Source organism: Lepisma saccharinum, chromosome 20 (assembly GCF_977018435.1).
Source record: "Lepisma saccharinum chromosome 20, izLepSacc3.1, whole genome shotgun sequence".
In the NCBI taxonomy this organism is placed as follows: Eukaryota; Metazoa; Arthropoda; class Insecta; order Zygentoma; family Lepismatidae; genus Lepisma; species Lepisma saccharinum.
In genome coordinates, this window is record NC_139248.1 from 49,918,515 (window position 1) to 49,940,741 (window position 22,227).

Below are 22,227 nucleotides of genomic sequence, written 5' to 3' on the forward strand. Positions count from 1 at the left end.
TCGACGTAATATGTCTGCAGGAATGTGGGCGATTTACTCCCAGATCCTTTCGACTCATCCTGCTACAACTGAAGAAGAATCACCCAGATTGCTGTGGACATCTTACGACGAGCTATGCAGGATGTCCCTCGACGACTGCAGGAATGGTTGCTTAGAGAAGGTCGTCATCTAGAGCAGCCACAAGCTGAACGTAGAGCACGAATAAAGAATTTCTAATTCTAATTTCTAAAACCCGACCCATTTTTTCAGCGGCATGTATTGGGTTGATGCACACATTCGTAGAGTTTTTTTTTTACCATGGCAAAGGTTTTCTTTTATTTCATACTCATTTGAGATGAACAAAAGACAGAAATTAATCGGTAATATAATTTCCTTCATTGGCTATGACTGTCTACTAACGCCGGGACAGTCTTTCGATTCCACGCCAGAAGAAATAACTGATTTGGGGTTAAGGACATCGTCAAGCCAAGTTTGAAGATAATTTTCGTTACCTAAGAAGTTTCTTGAAGATTGGTGGATTGAGAGCTTAAAATATGGAAATCTGAAGCAAGATCGGGGATGTAAGGAGGATGTGGACAAACCTCCTAAACAAGCTCTTCGATAGCAGGTTTTGCCAAGTTAGCGAAGTGTGGGCGTGCATTATCGTGTTGGAGCAGCACTCGATGCAGTCTTCCTGGCCTACTCGCCGATTTGAGTTATTTTCATTAAAACGTGTGGTATCCTGAAACTTACACATGGAATTGCAATGTCGTACGATGATTGAACGGTCAGATTTCTAATTTTCAGGTCGACTGACGTGGATATTTGTGGATTAAAGCGTTTAAACGGTCTTCATTAAAGCGTCGTGTCTTCCTGAACGTGGTGAAATCACTAGTCAAAATTGATTCTTCTCTTTGAAATGACAAAACCATTTTCTTCCCCTGTTTTTAGCTTTACATGTTGGCATTATCCCCTTAAACGGCACAAATGTTTTCAGCCGCCTCCGCTGCGTTTGCTCCTCGGAAGTGTTTTTTTTTTTGCACCTGACACTTATTGTTCTTTAGCCCAAAAATAACATTGTCTTTCTTCAAAGTTTGCAAAATTGAATGCGTATTTACAAGCTTAGCAATGCCACTCCAATTGATGAACGTTAAACGATAAACAAACTGCTAACACCGCAGTGTTGCCATACCAAACACAAACTCTACGAACTTGTGCATCAACCCAATAATTATGTAATGGTATCCTTTACACTATAAATTACCATGATTAAATCTCTTGCAACTATTACGGTAATTATTTTCTTTATACCTTCATTTTAAAATGTCCCGTCTTTTTTTTAGACAGCCTTCATTGTAATCAGTTTTTTCTATATTTCAAGGGGGTCAAATGACTTTTAGTGACCATGATTGTGAATGTCCGTGGTATACTTAGACCCTACTTGGTATTCTGAGCGCATATAGAGATAGATTGATTGATTTGCTTTATTTTACTTCGTTTTTTGTGCCACTTTTGGCTAATTTGGAAAGATGGGGATGAGTGATGACATGATGAAATTGATGAATAGACCCTCACAAACATCCATGGCCAGGCCGGGATTCGAACCCGGGACTCCTAGCGTCGTAGGTATATAGAGAGCAAACCGGTAAATCTGTTATGCAAATTCATGTTTTCAATAATGACCATCTTTCTCGACTCAGTCACTATAAGAAGCAATATCATTGGTATCTAGTGAATAAGATAAAAAAAAAGACACATTAGATGTAATGTAATCAAGGGTTTTTCCAGAATAGTCAATCTGTGGGCAGCTAAATTTTTAAGAGAACATTTAGGGATTACTTTGACAACTTTGTGGTGGTGATAGGTGTGTGTGAATAAATCCCAGAAAGCAATAATGATAGACAGTAAGCAAGAGTTTCTTCTTCCATCTAGAATTAGAGGTAAACCTAGATTTTTAATTGCATCGTGCTCGATTGATTGACTTGGTTTATTTTAGCCCACATTTCTGCCACTCTTAGCTAATCGCGAAGATGAGGATGAATGATAAGTTGAAATTGACGAAGGGACACTAACAAATAACACCCATGCCTGGATTCGAACTCCTGGCTTTATGCTCGAGTTTTATTAATTAACTACTAAGAAATGAGGACTAAAAGTGGTAAACGTTGTAAGTGCCAAAAGCGAAAGTGTTGGGAAATCGCATCGTTCCGCACATCAGCCCGTAAGAACGTGCACACTAGTGACCTCTTTACACGCCCTTTGAACTACTTAGAGGGCTACCAGCCACAGTTCCCGTTTACCACATTATAAAGCATGGCACATTTCACAGTTTAACGTGGAAAACGGTGTTTGAATTTTTGTGGCACTTACAGCGTTTACCAATTTTAGTCTTCAAATCATGTACCTACATATTTATTTTTCATTAGAATTTTTGGTTATTATTTTTTACTATTGCGGATAAACTTGCTGCAAGTTTGCTTCTGCAACAACAGCGATTTATATTAGAGCAGGCTAGAGCAACTCACTTGCACTGTTGGAGGACAGCGAGCGCTCCGTGCGGTGAGTGTTTCCAGCCTGCACACAGTACAAGGCCAGCAAGCAATTGAGCAGCGGTGAGGAAGAAACGCGCGTTGAGAGGGAAACGGGAATTGCCTTTTCAGGGAACCACTCCCCGTTTCTTTGTTCCATCTGCCATGATTACAATACCATACTTCAATGTTACTCAGTAGTCGAGAAGTTTCCTCCTGTTGGAATAAACTCGAAAGGGATTAAGCACGAAACGGGACTAAGCGTGAAATAGCACAACAGCGAAACGTAACACGATTAATCTCAAAAGGAACAAGAGCGAAACAGAACGAGTGCGAACGGGATAAACGGGAAGGAAAATGAAGCGCGAAAAAATTAACCGCGAAACGAATTGAGTGTGATCAGAATAAACGCGAAGGAATTCGTGCGAAAGGTTTAAACGCGAAATGGAATACGCGCGAAGGAAATTACAGCAGAACAGATTCAGCGCGACAACAAAACTGAACATCGGAAGCAAGGGCGCCCGCAGAGAGGGAGCGGCCGGGGGGCACCTGCCACACCCCCCTCTGAGATATTTGGAAAGACTACACGTAATTTAAATGGTGAAAGTGTAGCGTAAAAACATGGACGAGGTGTGCGAAAGACAGCAGATCGTGTCTATGCAAATTATCCTAGTTGTGGGGATGCTTCATGAGAGAATTTTTCTTAACTGGGGAAAACATCACTCCACGTTTCCCTATAACGGTCAAATCTTGAGTAAAATGTAATCGGTCTAATTGCCCGTTATTAAGAATTAATTACAATAGGTAATATTAAAATCCGTCGCGAATAAAGATATCTAGCAAATGCTTTAGCCAAAGCGAGCTTGCTCAACCACCGTTTTTCGCCCGAATCCTGATTTTACATGCATTCATATGGAGAATAAAAGGAAAAGAGGAACTTCTAAACTACTGGACCGAATTGGATGAGATTTTAACCAGCGAAGACCACATCATGGAAGTACTGATTCCATCATTTCAGCATAATCAGAACAGAACTACGGGAGTAATAAATTATTAAAGATCCAACACTGTAGGCTATACATTATACAATGCAATAGGGCATCCCCGTTGAGAGGGGCCTCGCTGGACGTGCGAGCCACAATAACGGAGGAGTTAGCCTAATCTCTGCACGAGGAGCTGCTAGCAGAGGTCAAGGAATGGCATTAGCACAGACCAGGATAGGATAACAACGGTCAAAGCACCAAAAACAATAAATAGACACCTAAACACAGATGCTAGAGCGTTCAAATCTAGCATAAAAGAGATGTTTGGGGATAGCCAGAACACAGTTTTGCCAAGAATCGACACCGGAGTGTGAGCTAGGCGCGACCTAGCTCCGAATCGCGATCAGACCCGTGGTCTGAACTTGTCTTTTTAAAACGAGTCGCTGTTTAAAGCCATGGAGTAGAGCAAAGTAAACCCAGGGGGTCGTTTCCCCTCGCCGTCAACGCATCCGTGTACATACGTGTGGTTATGTTATGTGAGAATAACACCATACACGTTCACCTGTGTCAATCGTCCGGACAACGCCCTGAGTTAGTAGAAGTTAATAACAATTGATAGCAAAGTTAATACCGAAGGGCCTAACAGTCAATACCAAAGTAAATAACATTTAATATCCATGTATGTACATGTGAAACCGCGAATGGCTCATTACGTATGTTCGTCTGAACGCCTAAGCCATGTATCTCTACGTACGAGTGACAGCGAAGGACTGACTTAACTGCGCTAGTTGTCGTATGGAGCCGAAAGTGTACGAGTACCGTCATGGACGTGACAACGAAGTGAACGTGTGATGCCGACGATGCCATACGGAACTGCCGAGTGATCCACTTTCGCCGACCAGGATAACCGCGAAGTAGAACACCGGAGTGTGGACACCTTCTAAAATTGTAGGACCACTTTCACCCTACCCAGGTCAGAGGGAATGCAGCGAAGGTAAGATCCAACCACGTGTGTGTGTGTGTGAGAGAGAGAGATGCCACCTATCTACCGCGAATCTGCGTAAATCATTGCATAACTTAACTCAGTGCTATGGCATAACTAGACATCCTTATCCCGGCGGATAAAATCAACGTTATAGAACAAAGTATATGTTAACAGCCAAACAATAGTTAATTGAAATATATTTGTACCTCCAGAAACGATAAAAGGGTTCGCACAAAGAACAATTAATCGCATTACACTTAAAACCCTAAACAGTAAATTGTAAAAGGCAACGTAGCCAAGAAATCACATGAGTATCGTCAAAGTATTAATTAATTAATTTAACATTTGTAATTGTAATATTGTCCCAATATGCCATGGAATGTGTGTAGGAATGAACGATAGAGTGAAAGAGAGCATGGGTAATGTTTATTTATCTGTTTTAATATATGTGTATATTCTGAATCACCATAGTACTATGTCACGTCATTTCAGGTGCTTGAAAACAAATCCTCCTAGGTTTATTCTTAGTAGCTCCGACTGATGCCCCCCCTTAAAAAAATTCCTGCGGGCGGCCGGAATAAGCAACGCGAAACGGATTTAGCGTGAAACGAAATTTGAACACCGGAATAAGCGCGAAAGGAACAGCCGCGAAACGGATTAGCTGCGATGGAATTAGAGCGAAACAAACTAAGAACGAATGGGAAGAGCAAAAGAATTAAACAAGAAACGGATTGAACGCGAACGGAATGACCGCGAAGGAATAAGCGCGAAACTGATTAACCGTGAAATTTTCACTTTCGCGTTTAATCCCTTTCGCGGATCTTCTGGCGACCCCTCCTGTTTCGCTCACCCTCTGTTTTCCGTCCCTTTTACAACTCCACAGTACCGCTGCACGCCTTGCAGTCCGAACGCATATAGTAAAACACTCTTTCCCAAGTACGGCGGAGTTACCAATCCTGAATTTAGTCTCCAGAAATGACAAGCTTTTGTTTCCATGGCCAGAACGACAGTAATTATGTCTATGTTATGTCTAGCAGATTTCACAGAATTTTGAAACCTGCGGAATATTCATAGGAAAAACCTTGAAATAAGGTTAGTACACCTGAAAGTTCCCACTGAAAGATTTTGCTTGACGCTCCTGCAAACGTGTTTTCCAAACGAGTATGGCAATTCATGGAAAAACTTAATTAACGTTATGCAGAGGTGGAAACTGTTTTTTTAGTTTGTTTGCAAACTACAAAAGGGCATGCCCAATTACAGTGCTCTAATTACATAATATAATTACAATAGATTCTGCCACTATTGGCTAATTACGATGATGTGGATGAGTGACGATATGATGAAATTGATTGAGGAACTCTCACAAAGAACACACATGCACCTAGGTCGGAATCCGAACCACTCTGCCACGGAGATCTCCCATTGTTTTTCAACTTCTACTTTGTGGTTCAGTTCAAATTACATTTCAGTAACTTTTTCACTTCTGAATATGAATGTCTCATTGTGTTTCTTAACCATCGCTGTGATTAACATAAAAGGTAGAAAAGGCTTCATGTTCCAGGTCTGGGTACCGAAAGCCCGTTCTGAGAATACAAAAATTGATCATTCCATCGGCAATATTGTCTTCTTAAGTTTATCCTTCCTTTTCGCATATAATTTAATAATTTTCCAGGCAAACTACTATCTGGCATACCCAAAACATGTTGATTCCACCTTAACTGATATTTTTTAATTTCTTCCACCAATGCTTCGACCTTTCATTCATTTCGGATTTCATCACTTCTAATTTTGTCTCGTAAAGTTATCCACTTAAAGACCACTGAATCGCTCACTGCAGAAAGGAAACATGTCAACATTTCACAATTTTTCAGGAGAGGCAAAAAACTGCATAAAACTATCTTTATGATATTTCCATCATGACATGTATTTTTCCTTTCTTGATAGAAGTATACGTGAAGAAAATACGAATGCAAAATTTGTGTATGACGTAAGGGGATAGAGAGGGAGTTTGTTTTGTGTTTCGGACATATTCCCTTTCTGCAGTAAATTGAGTGTTCAAACTAATTTTGGATTAAATTAAAGAAAAACACAATAAAATTTATAAACTTACTTTATTGCAAGAAAAATTATTTCTTAAACATTCCTCAATAATATTTGACGTTGTTGAACTACAAATTACTCAGTCATCTTTTCTTCAGCATGTGTTTCCGTTTTGATAGGCCATGATGTTATTGTCTTCAGGTATGTAGACCAACGTTTTTGTGATGTCATCCATTTTGTTGTTGTTTATGGGCAGTACAGAGTTATAGGCTTGTCTGGAAGGCAGTTCAAATTGTTCAGCAGACTTCCTCAGCCGAAAAATGTCCACTATGAAGCCACCAATATTCATGTTACACTCAACACTATGCGGAGTTTGAGATGAGACTGTATTTTGAAATACTGAAAGTCTTTTTTAGGTGTTTAGGGACATTTTTACCGTAAGAGTCATCGCTCAGACTTTTTTTTTCTAAAATTCAGGCCACCAGGAACTGTAGTCATTTGACCCTGGTGTTTTAGCCGGTACGATTTGCCCTTTCCAATTGACGTGCTCTTTCCCTGAAACTTTTGCTTTTTTAATTACATTCCTTCTGTACATTTCTAAGTTCAAGACTCCTTTCCTTTTCTTAACTCTTTTTCCTTCGTTAGCAGAGGTGCTCATTTTCTGAAATCACAATATGATTCATAATCAACGAAGAGAAAACACAGCAATAAACGTCCACACCGAGGGTTTGAGCTGTACTGTCAAAGAACAGAGCGTAGTTCGTAAACTGGCCACCTTAGCGCCACTACGAAATCTCATTTACTGCAGACAGGGAACTAGTCCGCGACAAGTTCCCTTTCTGCAGTAAACGGAAAATTGAAGGCGTTGCCATGCCCAATGTTATCGAGCGGACAGGTGTCATTTCTGCGGTAAACGATCCATTGAGCTATTACAAACCATTATCGTCACACAAAAGGAAATGTGTAAATATTGGACTAGTTGCCTTTCTGCAGCGAGCGATTCATTTGTGAACAATTTATTCTAGTTTTATCATGTTGAAGAGTCCAACATTTGCTAACATATAGAAGAGCCGGTTTTGAAATTATGTTATGGTATCTAATTTGAATTTCTTTTCTCATTTGGTTTTCAAAAATTCTTTTCAAAATTCCATTTAATTTATTATATTTTATTTTATTTTTCTCAACATATTGTAATGCCCATACATTATACAATACCTTTTATGGTCGAGGTGTCCGTGGAGGAGCATACAGCGTATTTTCAGGCAACAATTAGCAATTGTTATCAGGAGTCTTCTTTCTGTCTCTGGTGTTCATGTCTGATATACAGTTAGCTGTGGAGAAAAGCCTTTTATGCAGTCTCCCATGGCAGTCTCGAAGTTGCGTGGCACTCTGTGAGAATCCCTTCCGTGGGAGATTGCACAATCGAGCCACAGTTTTTTGTTGCATCACTTTATTATATCCCTATAATTATGAACTAGAAGTAAATATGTCAAGGTTAAAGGAAAAGCTTCCTTTCTGTTAGTTTTATGTCATTTGTCGTTAGAAGCAACAATGATACGGATGACGATAACAATGAAATTCGTGGAACGACACGAATATTGGGGATTTGAAGTTGTTACAAAATTCACGGCGCGTTGTGCTGTGAAGCACGTTGGTTGTGTTTCTTTACTGCTACATTTCAAATCCGGATTTTTTCCACACATGGAAAAACAGAATATGCACTTAAAACACATTCCAAATACAAATTATTACGTAAGTCCTAAATGTAAAAGATCTTATCTTGCAGGGAAAGAATTACATCCCTGTTTCGTACCAGATTATCTAGTATGACCCAGTTCGCCATTTTAGACGAAAACGGGAATTTCCGTTTTGCCTAATTTGCTTAATTCGGTAAAAGTTATATCGGAGACACATTTCTTCATTTTTACACAAGAAACTACTTACGGAAATTAGTTTCTGCAAGCTTTCCAACATTCGTTGAGGTATTTTCTTTCATCGTGGAATATATTTGACCGGAAAATCATGTATTTTTCAAGAGAAATAAGTCACCTACGTACAATTGCCATTGCATTCGCTACGTAAACTGCATACTGCGTACGTTTGATGACGTAAGCCCCTGTCAGTGTTTCAAACCCCTTTTTTTTTACTATGCTTGCCTAACTGAACTAAACCTAACCTAACCTTATCGGAAATGGTTCGTGGGGCTATCCGTCAGCTACCCGTGCATAATGAGAATTTTCACACGTGACGAACACGATAGTAGGTACTTTTTGGTGAAGAAGGTTGTAAACACTGCATACCCACAACGTGAGTCAAACTGTGCCCGCCATAACGTGTGTTACGGAAGCGAAGAAAGGAATTAAAAAAAATCACTCTGCATGTGAAAAATTGTGTTTGTTTTCGTGTAAAAAGCATAATGGCACCTTGAACAATGTTCCTTAATACACATACGAACCATGCGAAACACAAAATATCCGATTTTAATGTGTCTCCGATATACAGAACTTTTACCCTTAATTCAAATCCTAAATAATTAATTGGTCGTAGAAACCAGTTTGTACGAGTATACAACAACAGTGAAATGTTTTATATATTCTAACACACATTACATTAAAATAATTGCAGAATATAGGACGTCCTGCTAAAAAGAGCTTCCAGCGTTTATCGGCTCGCGGTTTTTACCAATACCTGTACCGGACTGTTCGTAAATCATAGAAATATTTGCCTCTTTACGAATTATGCCCCTTCTATTATAAGGTACTACACAGCTACACTACACTGACCACTGAAGTATTGAGTTTCATCGCCGCTGTTCTCCGAGACTGGAATCCATTGATATTTCTTTGAACAAGATCACTATACTCTGTCTCCGGGAATCTGTGGAAAAAGGTCGCGCATAACGATGGAGAAGGAAGAAAGCGAGTGTGCGGAGCGAAGCAGTACACGCTACTGCTAACAGCTGGTTAGCTGTAGCCGCATTTTCCTCTCCATGCAATGAGTTCTCCTCTCATGCATTCATTGATCGAACACTCTCGAGTCACTACTTGCGCAGGTACTTGTTTCCGTTCGCTTGCTTTAGAGATTCCCAGGATAGAGTATAATTGTCCTCTCCTTGGTGCGTCAACATAGGGTTCCCAAAGGGAATAAAACCCGCTACTGCTTGCACCAAAGTTGGTAAACAATCAGCTCTGCGGAAGTATCCTGTACATATGCCCATTATACGTACAAACATAGTCTCCAATGGAAAGAACAGGATGAAGACGGAGTCGTAGGTTCGATTCCCATGTGATTATTGTCTTGTTTACCATCCTCAACGACGCGATTAGTACAGCGGTACAAAGTGGCGAAAATAACCACGGAGTGACTACATAAAGGAACGTGGATCTAAGTAACTACACATTATAGAAAAACTCGAAAGTATTTACTTTTGTCTCATTTTATCTATGTTGGAATGAGGATGAATAATCGAAATAGATGATAAAAGAGTGAGTCAAACATGATTTATTACATTGTCCCGATTCCATACAGAAAGTAATACCTTAAACGACGCCGCAATTGAGAGTCAATGACATTTTATGGGACATTACAATGCCACTAAATCGGTACATCCGCTCAAATGCTACATAAAACCAGTATGCGTATACCCCCTCCCTCTCACCGCTTCCACTGACACCGCCAAAGGATTTCATACTCGAATTGAAATTGAGTATTTAAAATTCGCTCAAGAAGAACAAAAAATAGTAAGTGTGCGTGTATGAGGTAGAATAATGGAGAAGGAAAACTGGATAGAAAATGGAAGGGCAAAGGTACTAAAAAAATCAACAAAAAATAAGATTGAAGAACTGAGCAATGAATACAAAAATCTAGAAAAGGAAAAGCTGAAACAACAGGAAGCATTTTTTACATTTCCAAAGGGGCTCAAGTTACCCCTTCGATCCTCCATGTCCTTGTTGGTCCCACGTTCCTTGTTAAATATTACAGTGAAGTTTGATGAGTGCTTGTGCTGAAATTAACAAACGAATGTGCCATAATATCGTTATATATTTGCTGTATTCAAATGCAAAAAAAAATGACTAATGTGACAATTTGTAAGTAAGCAACAACATTAAACGAGTTCATCATTCACGTTCAGCATATTGCTTTGCTTAATTAAAACGACACTATACGTTGTATAGTTTATATATTTAATAGGTCTAGCTGGTCAAGGGCGTTAAATGGCCGCTTTCGATATCGCTACCGAAGTATCAACGTTCGAGTCCCAGCGTGGGTATAGGCAGGGCCGGATTAAGACAAAATTGGGCCTGATGCTACATATACCGTCGATTTTTTTTGTATACAACTAACTTTGAAGGTGAAAATTTTACTACCTGTGTCTAGGCGTCCAAAATTGGGGCTACAAATTTCATTATAAGATTTATTTTCAGGTTAATATAGCAAAAGAAAACTGTTCAGCTTTTGGAAAATTCTCGTCTGTTTTCATCTGGGCCTATTTCAGGAATGGGCCTAATGTTGCAGCATCAATAGCACCCACATTAATCCGGCCCTGGGTATAGGTGTTCGGAACGACTTAAGATGATCGGACCCCTCTCAGATTTTCTTCATATTTGGCGTACTCACTAATTGAGGCCTCTTAATCACGAATCTGAAGTTAAAAGTTGTCGGAAACGTTTAAAAATTGCAAAATAAGCGAATCTTTTGGAATGGAAACAGTCGATTTTCGCGAAATTTTTGGTTTCACAAGGAAATATATATATTCCTGATACGAGGGTCACTATTTATATTTTGAGCCTTGGCAACACTGATTGAAGTTAGGTGCGATTTGACGTTTACACGGAATCGTCTGGCATTATTGACCATAACGTACTTCAAAAGTTTTGTCAATAGCTTCATTTGTGTTGTTTATGTTGCCTTGGAGATTGCGCGACAACAATAAAATGGAATTAACTCGTGAACATTTTCGTGCGATGATTTTTACGATTTTCGACGTGGCTTATCAAGACAAGAGTGCATCGATCAACTTACTTCCACATTTGGCGATGAAGCCCCATCCTTTGCCACTGTGAAACGCTGGTATAATGAATTTAATCGTGGCCGCCATTCGCTCACCGACGAGATTCGCGAAGGTCGTCCAAAATCAGTTGTTGTTCAAGAAAACATTGATGCTGTGCAAAACCTAATACTGCAAGATCGTCATGTGACATACTGTGAGATTGAGGCAACCATAGGCATTAGTTCCACCAGCATATATAAAATATTACATGATCATTTAGCTGTGAGAAAGGTATGTTCTCGTTGGATCCCACACAATTTGACAGAAACTCAAAAGACGCTCGCGTCAATTGGTGCAAACAAATGCTCAATAAATACAATCGTGGTGCTTCAAAAGACTTATATAAGATTGTAACAGGTGACGAATCATGGATATATGCATATGAGCCGGAACGTAAACAGCAGTCGACTGTATGGGTGTTTCAAGATGAACCCAATCCAACAAAATTTGTTCGCGCTCAAAGCACATCGAAACAAATGGTCACCTGTTTTTTCGGGAAAACTGGTCATGTGGCAACTGTGCCTTTAGAGGAACGTAGAACGGTCAACTCTGAATGGTACACAACAATTTGTTTGCCAGAGGTCTTCGGTCAAATACGGAAAACAAACAAACGCCGTCGGATCATTCTTCATCAAGACAATGCCAGCTGTCACACATCTCGTTTAACAACCGACTTTATGAACAGTCAAAAAATCGATTTGATGGGTCATCCGCCGTACAGTCCTGATTTGGCACCCAATGATTTCTTCTTGTTCCCGAATGTCAAGAATCAATTGCGTGGACAACGATTTTCGTCGGCGGAAGACGCCGTTGATGCGTTCAAAAACCATATTATGGAGGTGTCTCAAGAAGATTGAAAAAACTGCTTTGACAAATGGTTCGAACGAATGCAAAAGTGTATTGACCATAAAGGAGAATACTTCGAAAAACAATAAAGCAGTTTTCAATGCCGAATTCCTGTTTTTTCATTGTTAGGCTCAAAATATAAATAGTGACCCTCGTACTACCACGACACCAAATTTTAACTATGTTTGCCCTAACCGACACTAACCTAACCACGCGTCAATGGTTCTCAATTATTTTGCAATTTCTAGACGTCTCCGACAAATTTTAACTTCAGATTCGTCATTACCAGGCCTCAATTAGTAAGTATGTCAAATATGAAGAAAATCGGAGAGGGGTCCGGTCATCTTAAGTCATATACCTAGGTGTTCATATGGCTGCCAATTCATCAACTTCATCTGACCAACGCTTATCCACATTGTCGCCATTAACCAAGAGTGGCAGAAAAGCGACGATAAAAAAATACAAGGTCTACACAGCATTGATGTATTACATGCACTTCCTTGTGCCCTCAAAATGGTTTGATTGATTGATTTAGTTTATTTTACTTTGCATTTCTTCCACTTTTGGCTAATCGCAAAGATGAGGATGAATGGTGATAAGGTCGATGAAGGGACAATCGCAAACGTATAGGGACGAACAACAGGAGCCCCACAGAGGATTATACTGGCCGAGAGACCAGACGCCAGAGCCTCGCTAGTCTGCAAAATGCAGTCCAGAGGGTACTACGTGGAAGAGAGGTTGGCATTTGAGGGTCACCCTTTATATCCAAGGGTATCCCATCCCCCATAATTCCAATGGCGAATACCCCCGAATCATGCTGCATTTCCCATAAAAAAAATAATTATGACAGCGTGTCTACTACTACCCTATTACCGAAAATAACTTTTTTATATCTTTACTGAACACTATACTTGATCTACCCCCTTTTTTCGTAAATTATTCTTCATCATCAAACTGATTAAATATGTACACCTAGTAGCAAAAATTACTTGGGGACCAGATAAAGTAAATTAATTAAGAACATATATTCTGTTTCTTCTGCTCCTCCTCATCGCATATACTGTATATGTCGGTATGGTGCCAAAGTGTAAGTATATTTTATACACATATTTTAGAAAAATGTATACATGTTGAATATTATTTTATTTTAAGAAAAAAATCCCCCTCAAATATTTTAATGGCGTGGTCCTCGTCCTATCCCCCCGCCCCCTGTGGGCACCCCCAGCCAAAATGGAAAACATTCAAAACTGGGCAGCATAAACTATAGGGTAAGACATAACCAGTCAAAATTTCCCTTAAAAGCCGGCATAATAGAAAGCAACATTAAATTATGGATATAACGAAAAACACTGTCCAATTCCGTGTCAGTAACACTGGAAACATTTGCCAATTTCGGAAAAAGAAACAGATGCATCTTCAAACGCTGTACATTTCGCTCTAGAAATGAAAGAATAAAAAGAGAAAGCCTTACCGAAAATGGCAAAGAAGCAGAGAACAACCACGCGAACTCTTCCCATGGCTGAGATTACGTTCAACACGAACACTCGCGCACAAATGCCTTCGTTCACCACTGGGCAACGTCCGTGTACAGCCTTCCTCCTCCACTGGGCGAGGGACACGTAGAGGAAGGGAAGTGGAGAGGGCGCCACTGATATGCTTATCCCTCGACCGATCAAAGGTTGCAAGGTCGGGGTCGAGCAGTTTTATCTCCTGTGAGGTCAATGTAAGCAAGTTCATGCAAGCTTTTTGACGAAGCATATATATGGCATGAAACAACCTTTTTCTCCCAAAAAAGCTTCTGAATATTCTGTCATGTTACCTCATGGTCACATTGGTTTCTGCCGAACTTTTATACTGTGTGTTCTTAAGTTTGAAAACTTGAGATAATTTGATTTGATTGATTTAGTTTATTTTACTTCGCGTTTTGTGCCTCTTGGCTAATTTGCGAAGATGGGGATGAGTGATGAAACGATGAAATTGATGAATGGACATTCACAAACAACCAAGACTGACAGGGATTCGAACCCGGTACCCTTGGCGTCGCAGCGCGATGTGCTAACCACTCGGCCACAGGGTCGGGAAAACTTGAGATAATAAAATTCCGGAAGATTTCTCTACAGCCTTCGAGCCATTTACGTAGATAAAATTGTTCTGGAGAACTAATGATCTGAATTCCAGCTGTTATCTTGATACTGGTTTGTAGAGCCCGGAAGTTCAGGCATTTATTTTCGTTAAAATAGGCAGGCAAAAAGGCATTTATAATGTGGAAAATAGGCACTAAAAATGAAAAAAAAAAGGCAAAATAAACCGAAAAAAAAAGGCACATTTGGAAGTCGCTTACTTTTATCTATAATTGCTGGTAAAATGTTAAAATCTACATTGGGAAGAGCATTTCACTTTCCTCCGTCTTGATTGCACATAACTACAAGGTGTTTTTTAAGTTCTCAACATTCATTGATAGTCGTCTGTCAGAGAGAATATTTCTCATAATAGAAAATGATCTTTCTACTTCGACAGAAGTTATTGGAGCATACAGAAAACAAGCTAATGTAGCTGGACTCATTTTGGTAACAGCATTTTCACCTTTTAGAATATCACAAATTGTTTTCAATTGTTTCAAGTCCTTATTTGCACTCACTACCCGTTTTCACTTTTCCGCAACAGCTGACCCCTTTTCTCCTGGCACTTCCATCATCTGCTGCATAGATTCCTCGAAGATTTTCATGGATGCTATAAGAGTCTCACCTCTTTTTTTCTAGCTTTGTAATTGTCTCTGGCAATGCACCATAATGTGCAAAAATAAACGACAGTTCATTCTTCAGTTCTGAATAGCACAGGAGTTTTTCACTTCACGAATTGAAGCCGCTTCGTTTTCTGGAAGAGCATCGATCACCTCACTGATTTTTTTCAAGGTTGTTAGCATAATATATAGCTGCTGATATCCAGGTTCCCCATCTTGTCAAGACTGGTTGCGGAGGTAAACTAAGCTCAGGCGCAACTTCCTGAAATGTTCGGGTTCGAGAGGGAGATTTCAGAAATATCTTCTTTGTGTTTGAAATCAACCTCTCCACTTCAGCAGTCAATCATGCACAAGGAAATGTTAACCGAAAGGCAATATCCGAACTCATCATGAAATACTTTTTTCTCACACTTTTCTCCTTTAGCAATGTTGAAACATGCGTGAGTTCAATATTACTTAAATAAGGCGAAAATTATTCACATAATAAACGGAAGAAAAATAAATGCCAACATATTTTTTTTAAAAAAAATGGTCAAATTTCATTGAAAAAGGCAAAAAAAGGCATTATAATTAAAAATAGGCAGTGGGGTCCCAAATAGGCAAAATAGGCAAAATGAAAAGGGTTCTAAAACATTCGAAACAACATAAAAAACGTATATCCGGAAAAAATTATCAATACATGCAGTAGATAAAAAGAGGCATTTTGCCAAACTTCCGGGCTCTACTGATTTGATATATTTTGCTTCGGTTTTCTTCCACTTTTGGCTAATTGCAAAGATGAGAGTGAGTGATGATATGATGAAATTGATGAAGGGACACTCACCCACTCCCAGGTCGGGATTCGAACTCGGGACCCTTCACGTCGTAGCGCGCTGTGCTAATCACTCCGTCACGATGTCCGCATCACCTGTTCATTGTCTTGCTACTGGGAATAAAATATTGAATCAAGTTTATGAAATCAAACCTAGGTCACCTTTTTATTTTATTTTTTATGTACAAGAAAAGTTCAAAATACACAAAATTTGTTCATGTTGCCTTGAAATGTGTTTGTTGGTAGTTGTAACAACAGTATGTTGATATGATAAAAAATATATCAGCAACTACAATTTGTAAGTAAACAAAACATAAACAATGCACGTACATATACACAAACTCTTCTGAAGCCGTAATGTAAAACAGAATTATTTTATTTACGTCAAAAACAAAATTAAAAAATTATATATTGAAACTATAGTAATTGCACATACTTTAACACACTTTAAACTTCTTGATTTACCTGTTTCATATGACCATGCTACATTGCAGATTTTCCGAAATCTTATTGAACTTTACTTCATGCCACTACTAGCAGAATTAATAAGGTTTTGATTTGTACGTACATAATCATGTAATTCACGGTATGTCATATCATAATTATGACAAATTTGAAGTTCAGCTTCCAGTTCAGATCTATGTTCATTTTTCGTCTTTCTTTGAAAAATGGTTGGGTCATTACACTGAACCGTATCTCGCAAGTTGCATTTGAAACAGGAAGAGAGAGGACAATGAGACTAATTTAAGCAATTCACTTCTACGTTTTTTATCTTGAGAAGCAACTTTTGAAGAATCACATTAAACGCAAGTCTATCAGTAGCTTTGCACAAAGACGTCTGCACACCTCTCACTAAATAAAAATCATCGTATAGTTTGTCCATATAGAGATCAAATGTTAAATTTTCAAAGAAATTGTAAGTCATTCCACTTAACTGGCTGTTTCAAAGACAGAATTCCCATGAACTTGAAACTGTATTTATCAAAATCGTACCACTTCTCTATGGATTTCTCCATGAAAAGGTTGGCTTTTGTTTTAACTTTTCCATTTTTACAGTCTTCTTGATTCTATCCATAGCTAACTTCCCAAATGATTTTCTTCCTCACTACCGTCATGGCTTCATGTACTTCTGCACTGGATACCTATATTTTCTCTTTCTAATAGTTTATGCTGTTATTGAATATCTGCATTATGTTTTGGAGAAATAAACAGTTGAGCATATGATTCATCTTCTTCGATAGGACCTCCCCCATGGCGCAGTGGTAGCGTCATTGCCTTATAATCAAGGGGTCCCGTGTTCGTGGAGGCACAAGTGGTTCGGATCCCACTTTAAACTGTAGGTCGTCCTGATTAGCCTTACTGTGCATAAAGTGGACTTAACAAACCAAATCAAACCAATCATCTTCTTCGACTTCAAATGCTTACCATATGATCTTAGAACATCCATCTTCTCCATGTGAAACAAAATATGATCTAAGTGCTGGCCAATTGACAAGGCGATAGAGAGCAGGCAGAAGGGACAACCACCTAGTTGCCTTAGCACTAGTGCCGTGCCTAGGATTTTCGAAGTGGAGGGGGATCTGTACACTCTTTTTAGTAGTCAGTTCTCATTCTGCCATCTTTTCCTACCTTTGTCGTTCATTTTTTTATGAATACTGGAGCAAAATGGGAGGGTATGACCCCATCAACCACCCACCCTTGTGCACGCCACTGCTTAACACAACCTTATATTCTTGGTTTACTAAGCGGATATATGACTTCGGTTCTGTAGTTATATTTGCGTAAGCTGAATACTTACTAATACCTTTAGCGCATTTCATACTTGAAGACAGTTATGTAACATATGGTACTTACAGTTAGCCTTGATTAAGATGGGGGCATGCGTTTCTTGATTTCCGTAAATGGACACGATCTTGTCGAAATTCACTGAAGCACTATCTTCGGCAAGAACATCCAAAGAATCACATTCTCAATCTGGCTGCTGTTTTCGCTTGTTTCATTGCCGTCTGCGAATAAGTCCACAAAACCCCTTTTGATCCCCACTACTTGTGAAAGCTGCATACATGTTCAGATTTCCAACATTTGAAATGTCTGTGGCTACCGAAATACATATTTTGCTTCTTGTAGCTCCTGAAAGTCTCTCCCGGAATCGAACTCACTCTTCTGATCTCCTGGACAATCTTTGTTATCTCCTGGAATGACGAGATTTAGTTAGTATTATATTAATTAATATTATCTCTTTTGGTATTTAATTTTGAAGAATTTTGTTATACTCGTAGTATTACGCCTTCAGGACAGTCTGCGTATCGATTTTGTTTTGTTGACGTTCCTTACTGCTTACCGAGTGGCAGTAATTCAGATGATGCTTATCTGCTACAACAATCTTTAAAATCACGGAATGCTATTTTCGATTCCCCAAGATGAAGGTTGAAACAATCACACAAAATGTCCACACCAGAATCATCATACTCCAGAGGTAAACTGTCAGGCCACTCATAAAGTTCCAAAGAACTTTCCATGTCAGCTTACAGACTAGCATTTTGAAAATTAACATTTCTTGAAATGTATTACACAAAAAATCACTGTATTGAAAATATTTAGGTTGGAAATTTAATAGTGGCAACACTGCTGTATACACGCCATGAAACGGAGCCAGTGCTTCTCACATATACCTGTTGCCAAGAATGACGTCTCATACCTCTTTATGTACAGTTTTTATTTACACCGCTGCCCTTCTCCGTATATACATCTTTCCATTACAGATCCAATAACACATGCTCTACGTTGCTTTTTGCCCCATCACACAGAGAATTGCACTTATCAAGACTTCACTCTAAGAGCGCACTATTTACCATAGCGCTAACCCGCCCCCGCAGTTTATTACGTAGAGGTCCCTACGCATACGGCGCTTACTCTCTGTGTATATCAATGCATCCAAGAAACTCTCTTAATCCATTGAGGGACGGCCACTTTCTGCGATCTGAGAGCCTGAAAATCTGAGAGCATAAGAGAGACCGTAACAAGTAGGAACCCGGTATTTACACCTCCGACAAACGACCCCCCAACCACCGAAGCAAGGTCCTACTGTTACCTTTCAAACGGGGAAGCCGTTGAGGGAAACACAACCGTTGGCTTCCCCGGTTACCGGGCAAAAAGCAACCTAGGCCAGAGCATTTACAAAGAAATAAATTCGTACATATATACTTCCCAATTTCCAGCTGTGTGCGTAAAAACCACACAGCATACCACATGTTAGTTTCATACCTAAGCTACCTCCCAGAAAATGGACTCTTCCTTCCAACAATAGGCGCATGCGCAGTAACGAAAGGTATAGAGTATCGTTGTCAGAACCCTACTAATGTGAAATTCCTGGTGATTCTTGCAGTACCTACAGGACAGACCGTCAGTGCGCAGTATTACTGTTCATTTTTGGAGCATAACCTGCGACCTGTGTTGCGAAAGAAGAGGGGACACTTTCTGCTGAATCCTCCCATCATTTTGCAAGGCAATGCTCGGACGCATGTAGCGCAACCTGTAGCTGATTTGTTAGCTGGATGAGGCCGGCAGGTGCTCTACCAGCCCCTGTGACTTTGATGTGATCCCTAAGATGTTCCAGATATTCTTCAGGCAATAAACCCCTCCATTCGAACCATCAACCGAACAGGCGCTGCTACAGAAAGTCTATGACTTCCAAGCAGTGGCGTAGCGCAGTTCTCTGGTGCCCCCTGCAAGTAAAATATTGGAGCCACCCTTAGTGAAAAAAAATATCGAGATGATGCCAGAGTGGGACGGTCGCACAATAGTTAGCTAGCTAAATTAACCTTTACCGCAAATACCCTGCCTTCCAATTCTTTTGTCGTTGACTTAGGCTATATAGTGTAGTAGTTTCTCAAAATTAAATTAGGGTTGTCTGAATCTCGGATAACTAACTGGAAGAAGAAATTAGAAATATTTTCTCTCACTTGTACGCAGTGGCACAGCCGGGATTATTTTTGGAGGAGGGGGAGGCTTCATGTAGCCAAATATTTTCTTCCTGATCCTTTGTATTTTTTTCGAAACTTTTAAAACGTAGGTTACATATAATACACATATATTGAAAAAAATACGGTTTGAGTAAATTGTTTAAAGAAAAGTCCACCCTCCTTTCTTGGACTTTGAGATAAATGCGCCTTCTGCCCCAAAAGCCATCGCCTGGCTGCGACAGGCCAAGATACAACAAAATAGTGGCTCAAATTATGCTTCTAATACTAATAGTGAGTTATATACCTAAGTCAACTTATCATTTCAGTTATGGGGTTTGAACCGGACCTCTAGATTGTCGATGGTGACCTAACATCATAAGGTCAATTGCACTATGGAGCAGCGGACTCCAGCTTCAGAGATAGATATTAAAGCAGCGATAGGACTTTATTCACTGAAAATTTGTCACTCAATAAAGTGCCGATTGGAAGGACTGGACCCTCCCCCAACAAAATGGTTCGGTGAGAATTGACAATATAGAGAAAGTCTCCAATTTTTTTAATTTTCGGTATACTAACAAATTTTGGCCTCCTAATCACGAATCTGTTGTAAAAAACCGGGGGTCACGTCTGGAAATTGTACATTTTGATGAAACATTGTTCGTTAGCCCCAAAAACCATCCACTGGTAGCCCCACAAACCATTGACGTTAGTCCAAAAAACCATCCACGGGTAGCCCCACGAACCATTCACACAAGGTTAGGTTAGGCCTGTTAGGTTAGGTTCCATTAGCACTCATTTCACCCCTAAATTCATCGAAAAAATAGGGTTCGTAGTAGAATTGAACATCATAAATCATTTTCTTGTAAAACAACGGCGTGGTTGGAAAGAATGACAGGAGATTACATTTTCGTTCGTAAAACTATGCATATACACCTATATATAAAAAAAATTAAATCGTTTTTTTTTTCAAATTTCTAGACGTGACCCCCGGTTTTTTACAACAGATTTGTGATTAGGAAGCCAAAATTAGTTAGTATACCGAAAATTAACAAAATTGGAGACTTGACTATATTGTCAATTCGCCCCAATGGTTCATATAGCACGGGCACGGTGTTTATTATTTGTGTTAGTGAACTTCAATATTATCATTCATAATTTTAACAATGCCATTTCTTTTCGATAGACCACTGATATTTCTCAAAGACTTTTTCATGAAACAAGAACCATTTTGTTAATAGATCACCAGTGCTCGAAGAGTGTGTGTGAGGGCGGGGGATGCTATCCCCCAACAAAGACAAGAAAAAGTTCCTAAAGCATCCTCCCAGATAGGAAAATTTGGATAAGCATCCTCCTCCACTTGCTGCATTGTTTTCACGTTGATCCACATAAGGATCCTTCCTTCTATCCTCTAACTTGACACGTTCTTTCAAGTCAAAAGAACATGATTATATAAGTACAACTCAAAAATGATCACAGGAAAGACTCGAAAGCATTCACGTGATGCCTCTCAGGGTATGGGGTAATATATCTCCGTTAGTTCGTCAAATAAAAATCAAAGTTAATTTTGCACTAACAAAAAGGAAGTCTATTTTACTTCTTTGCAAACTAAATACTTATATGCCTAACATATAATCCATTTCACTCAAAGAAATTAAACTTCTTATAATTCAACTTGATCACTCTATTAAAAAACCGAGCCCGAACTTTTTAAGTCAAGATAAAACACAATCGTAATTGCCATGGTAACAGCCCTTACAAGATAAGTATATATAGGTTAGTCACTATCCTGACATTATCAGTGATAGGTAAATTACAGAAATTAAGATTAAAGAACAATAAACATTTGTACAAGAGAAAAGATAATTAATAACAATAAATATTAGTGCAATGGGAAAGGACGTGTCAATTGCCCCCTCCGAAGAAAAATCAAAATCGACGACGAACTGGATAACATTCAACAGTCTAGGAGATTTTGGTTTCAATCTCTGGATAACAGTTTACAGTTTCTCGCAGGTTCCGGGATAAAACTGGATGTTTAAAGGAGGATTATTTTTTTGTACAGCATGGGACTTCTGATACATCATAAATAAACGATGACACTTCATACAAATAAGAAGACCAGATCAAATAAACATTCAGCAGCCTATTCAAATATGCTCTCGTTCTACAACATGTCGTAACCACAAACTCATAGAAAGCGTTTCCAGTAACAGGCCTTTCCAAAGTCACCTTCCTATGGATCGTGAAGGTTTCAACTTAAATCGGTTCTTTGTTCCATTTTCAGTAATTTACTAGAGTCAATC

The 22,227-nt window shown here is 39.3% G+C and overlaps 1 protein-coding gene across 2 annotated transcripts in view; it reads right to left on the reverse strand.

Annotated features, from left to right (window-relative positions):
- Positions 1-14,018, reverse strand: part of Mtp (microsomal triacylglycerol transfer protein) — a 197,232-nt gene extending 183,214 nt beyond the window's left edge. For both annotated transcript variants that reach the window (XM_083141464.1, XM_083141463.1), the window contains exon 1: positions 13,883-14,018. In XM_083141464.1, coding sequence (XP_082997590.1) covers positions 13,883-13,928 — 46 coding nt within the window. In that variant the 5' untranslated portion in view covers positions 13,929-14,018. The remainder of the gene's footprint in view (positions 1-13,882) is intronic.
- Between the last annotated feature and the right edge of the window lie 8,209 nt (positions 14,019-22,227).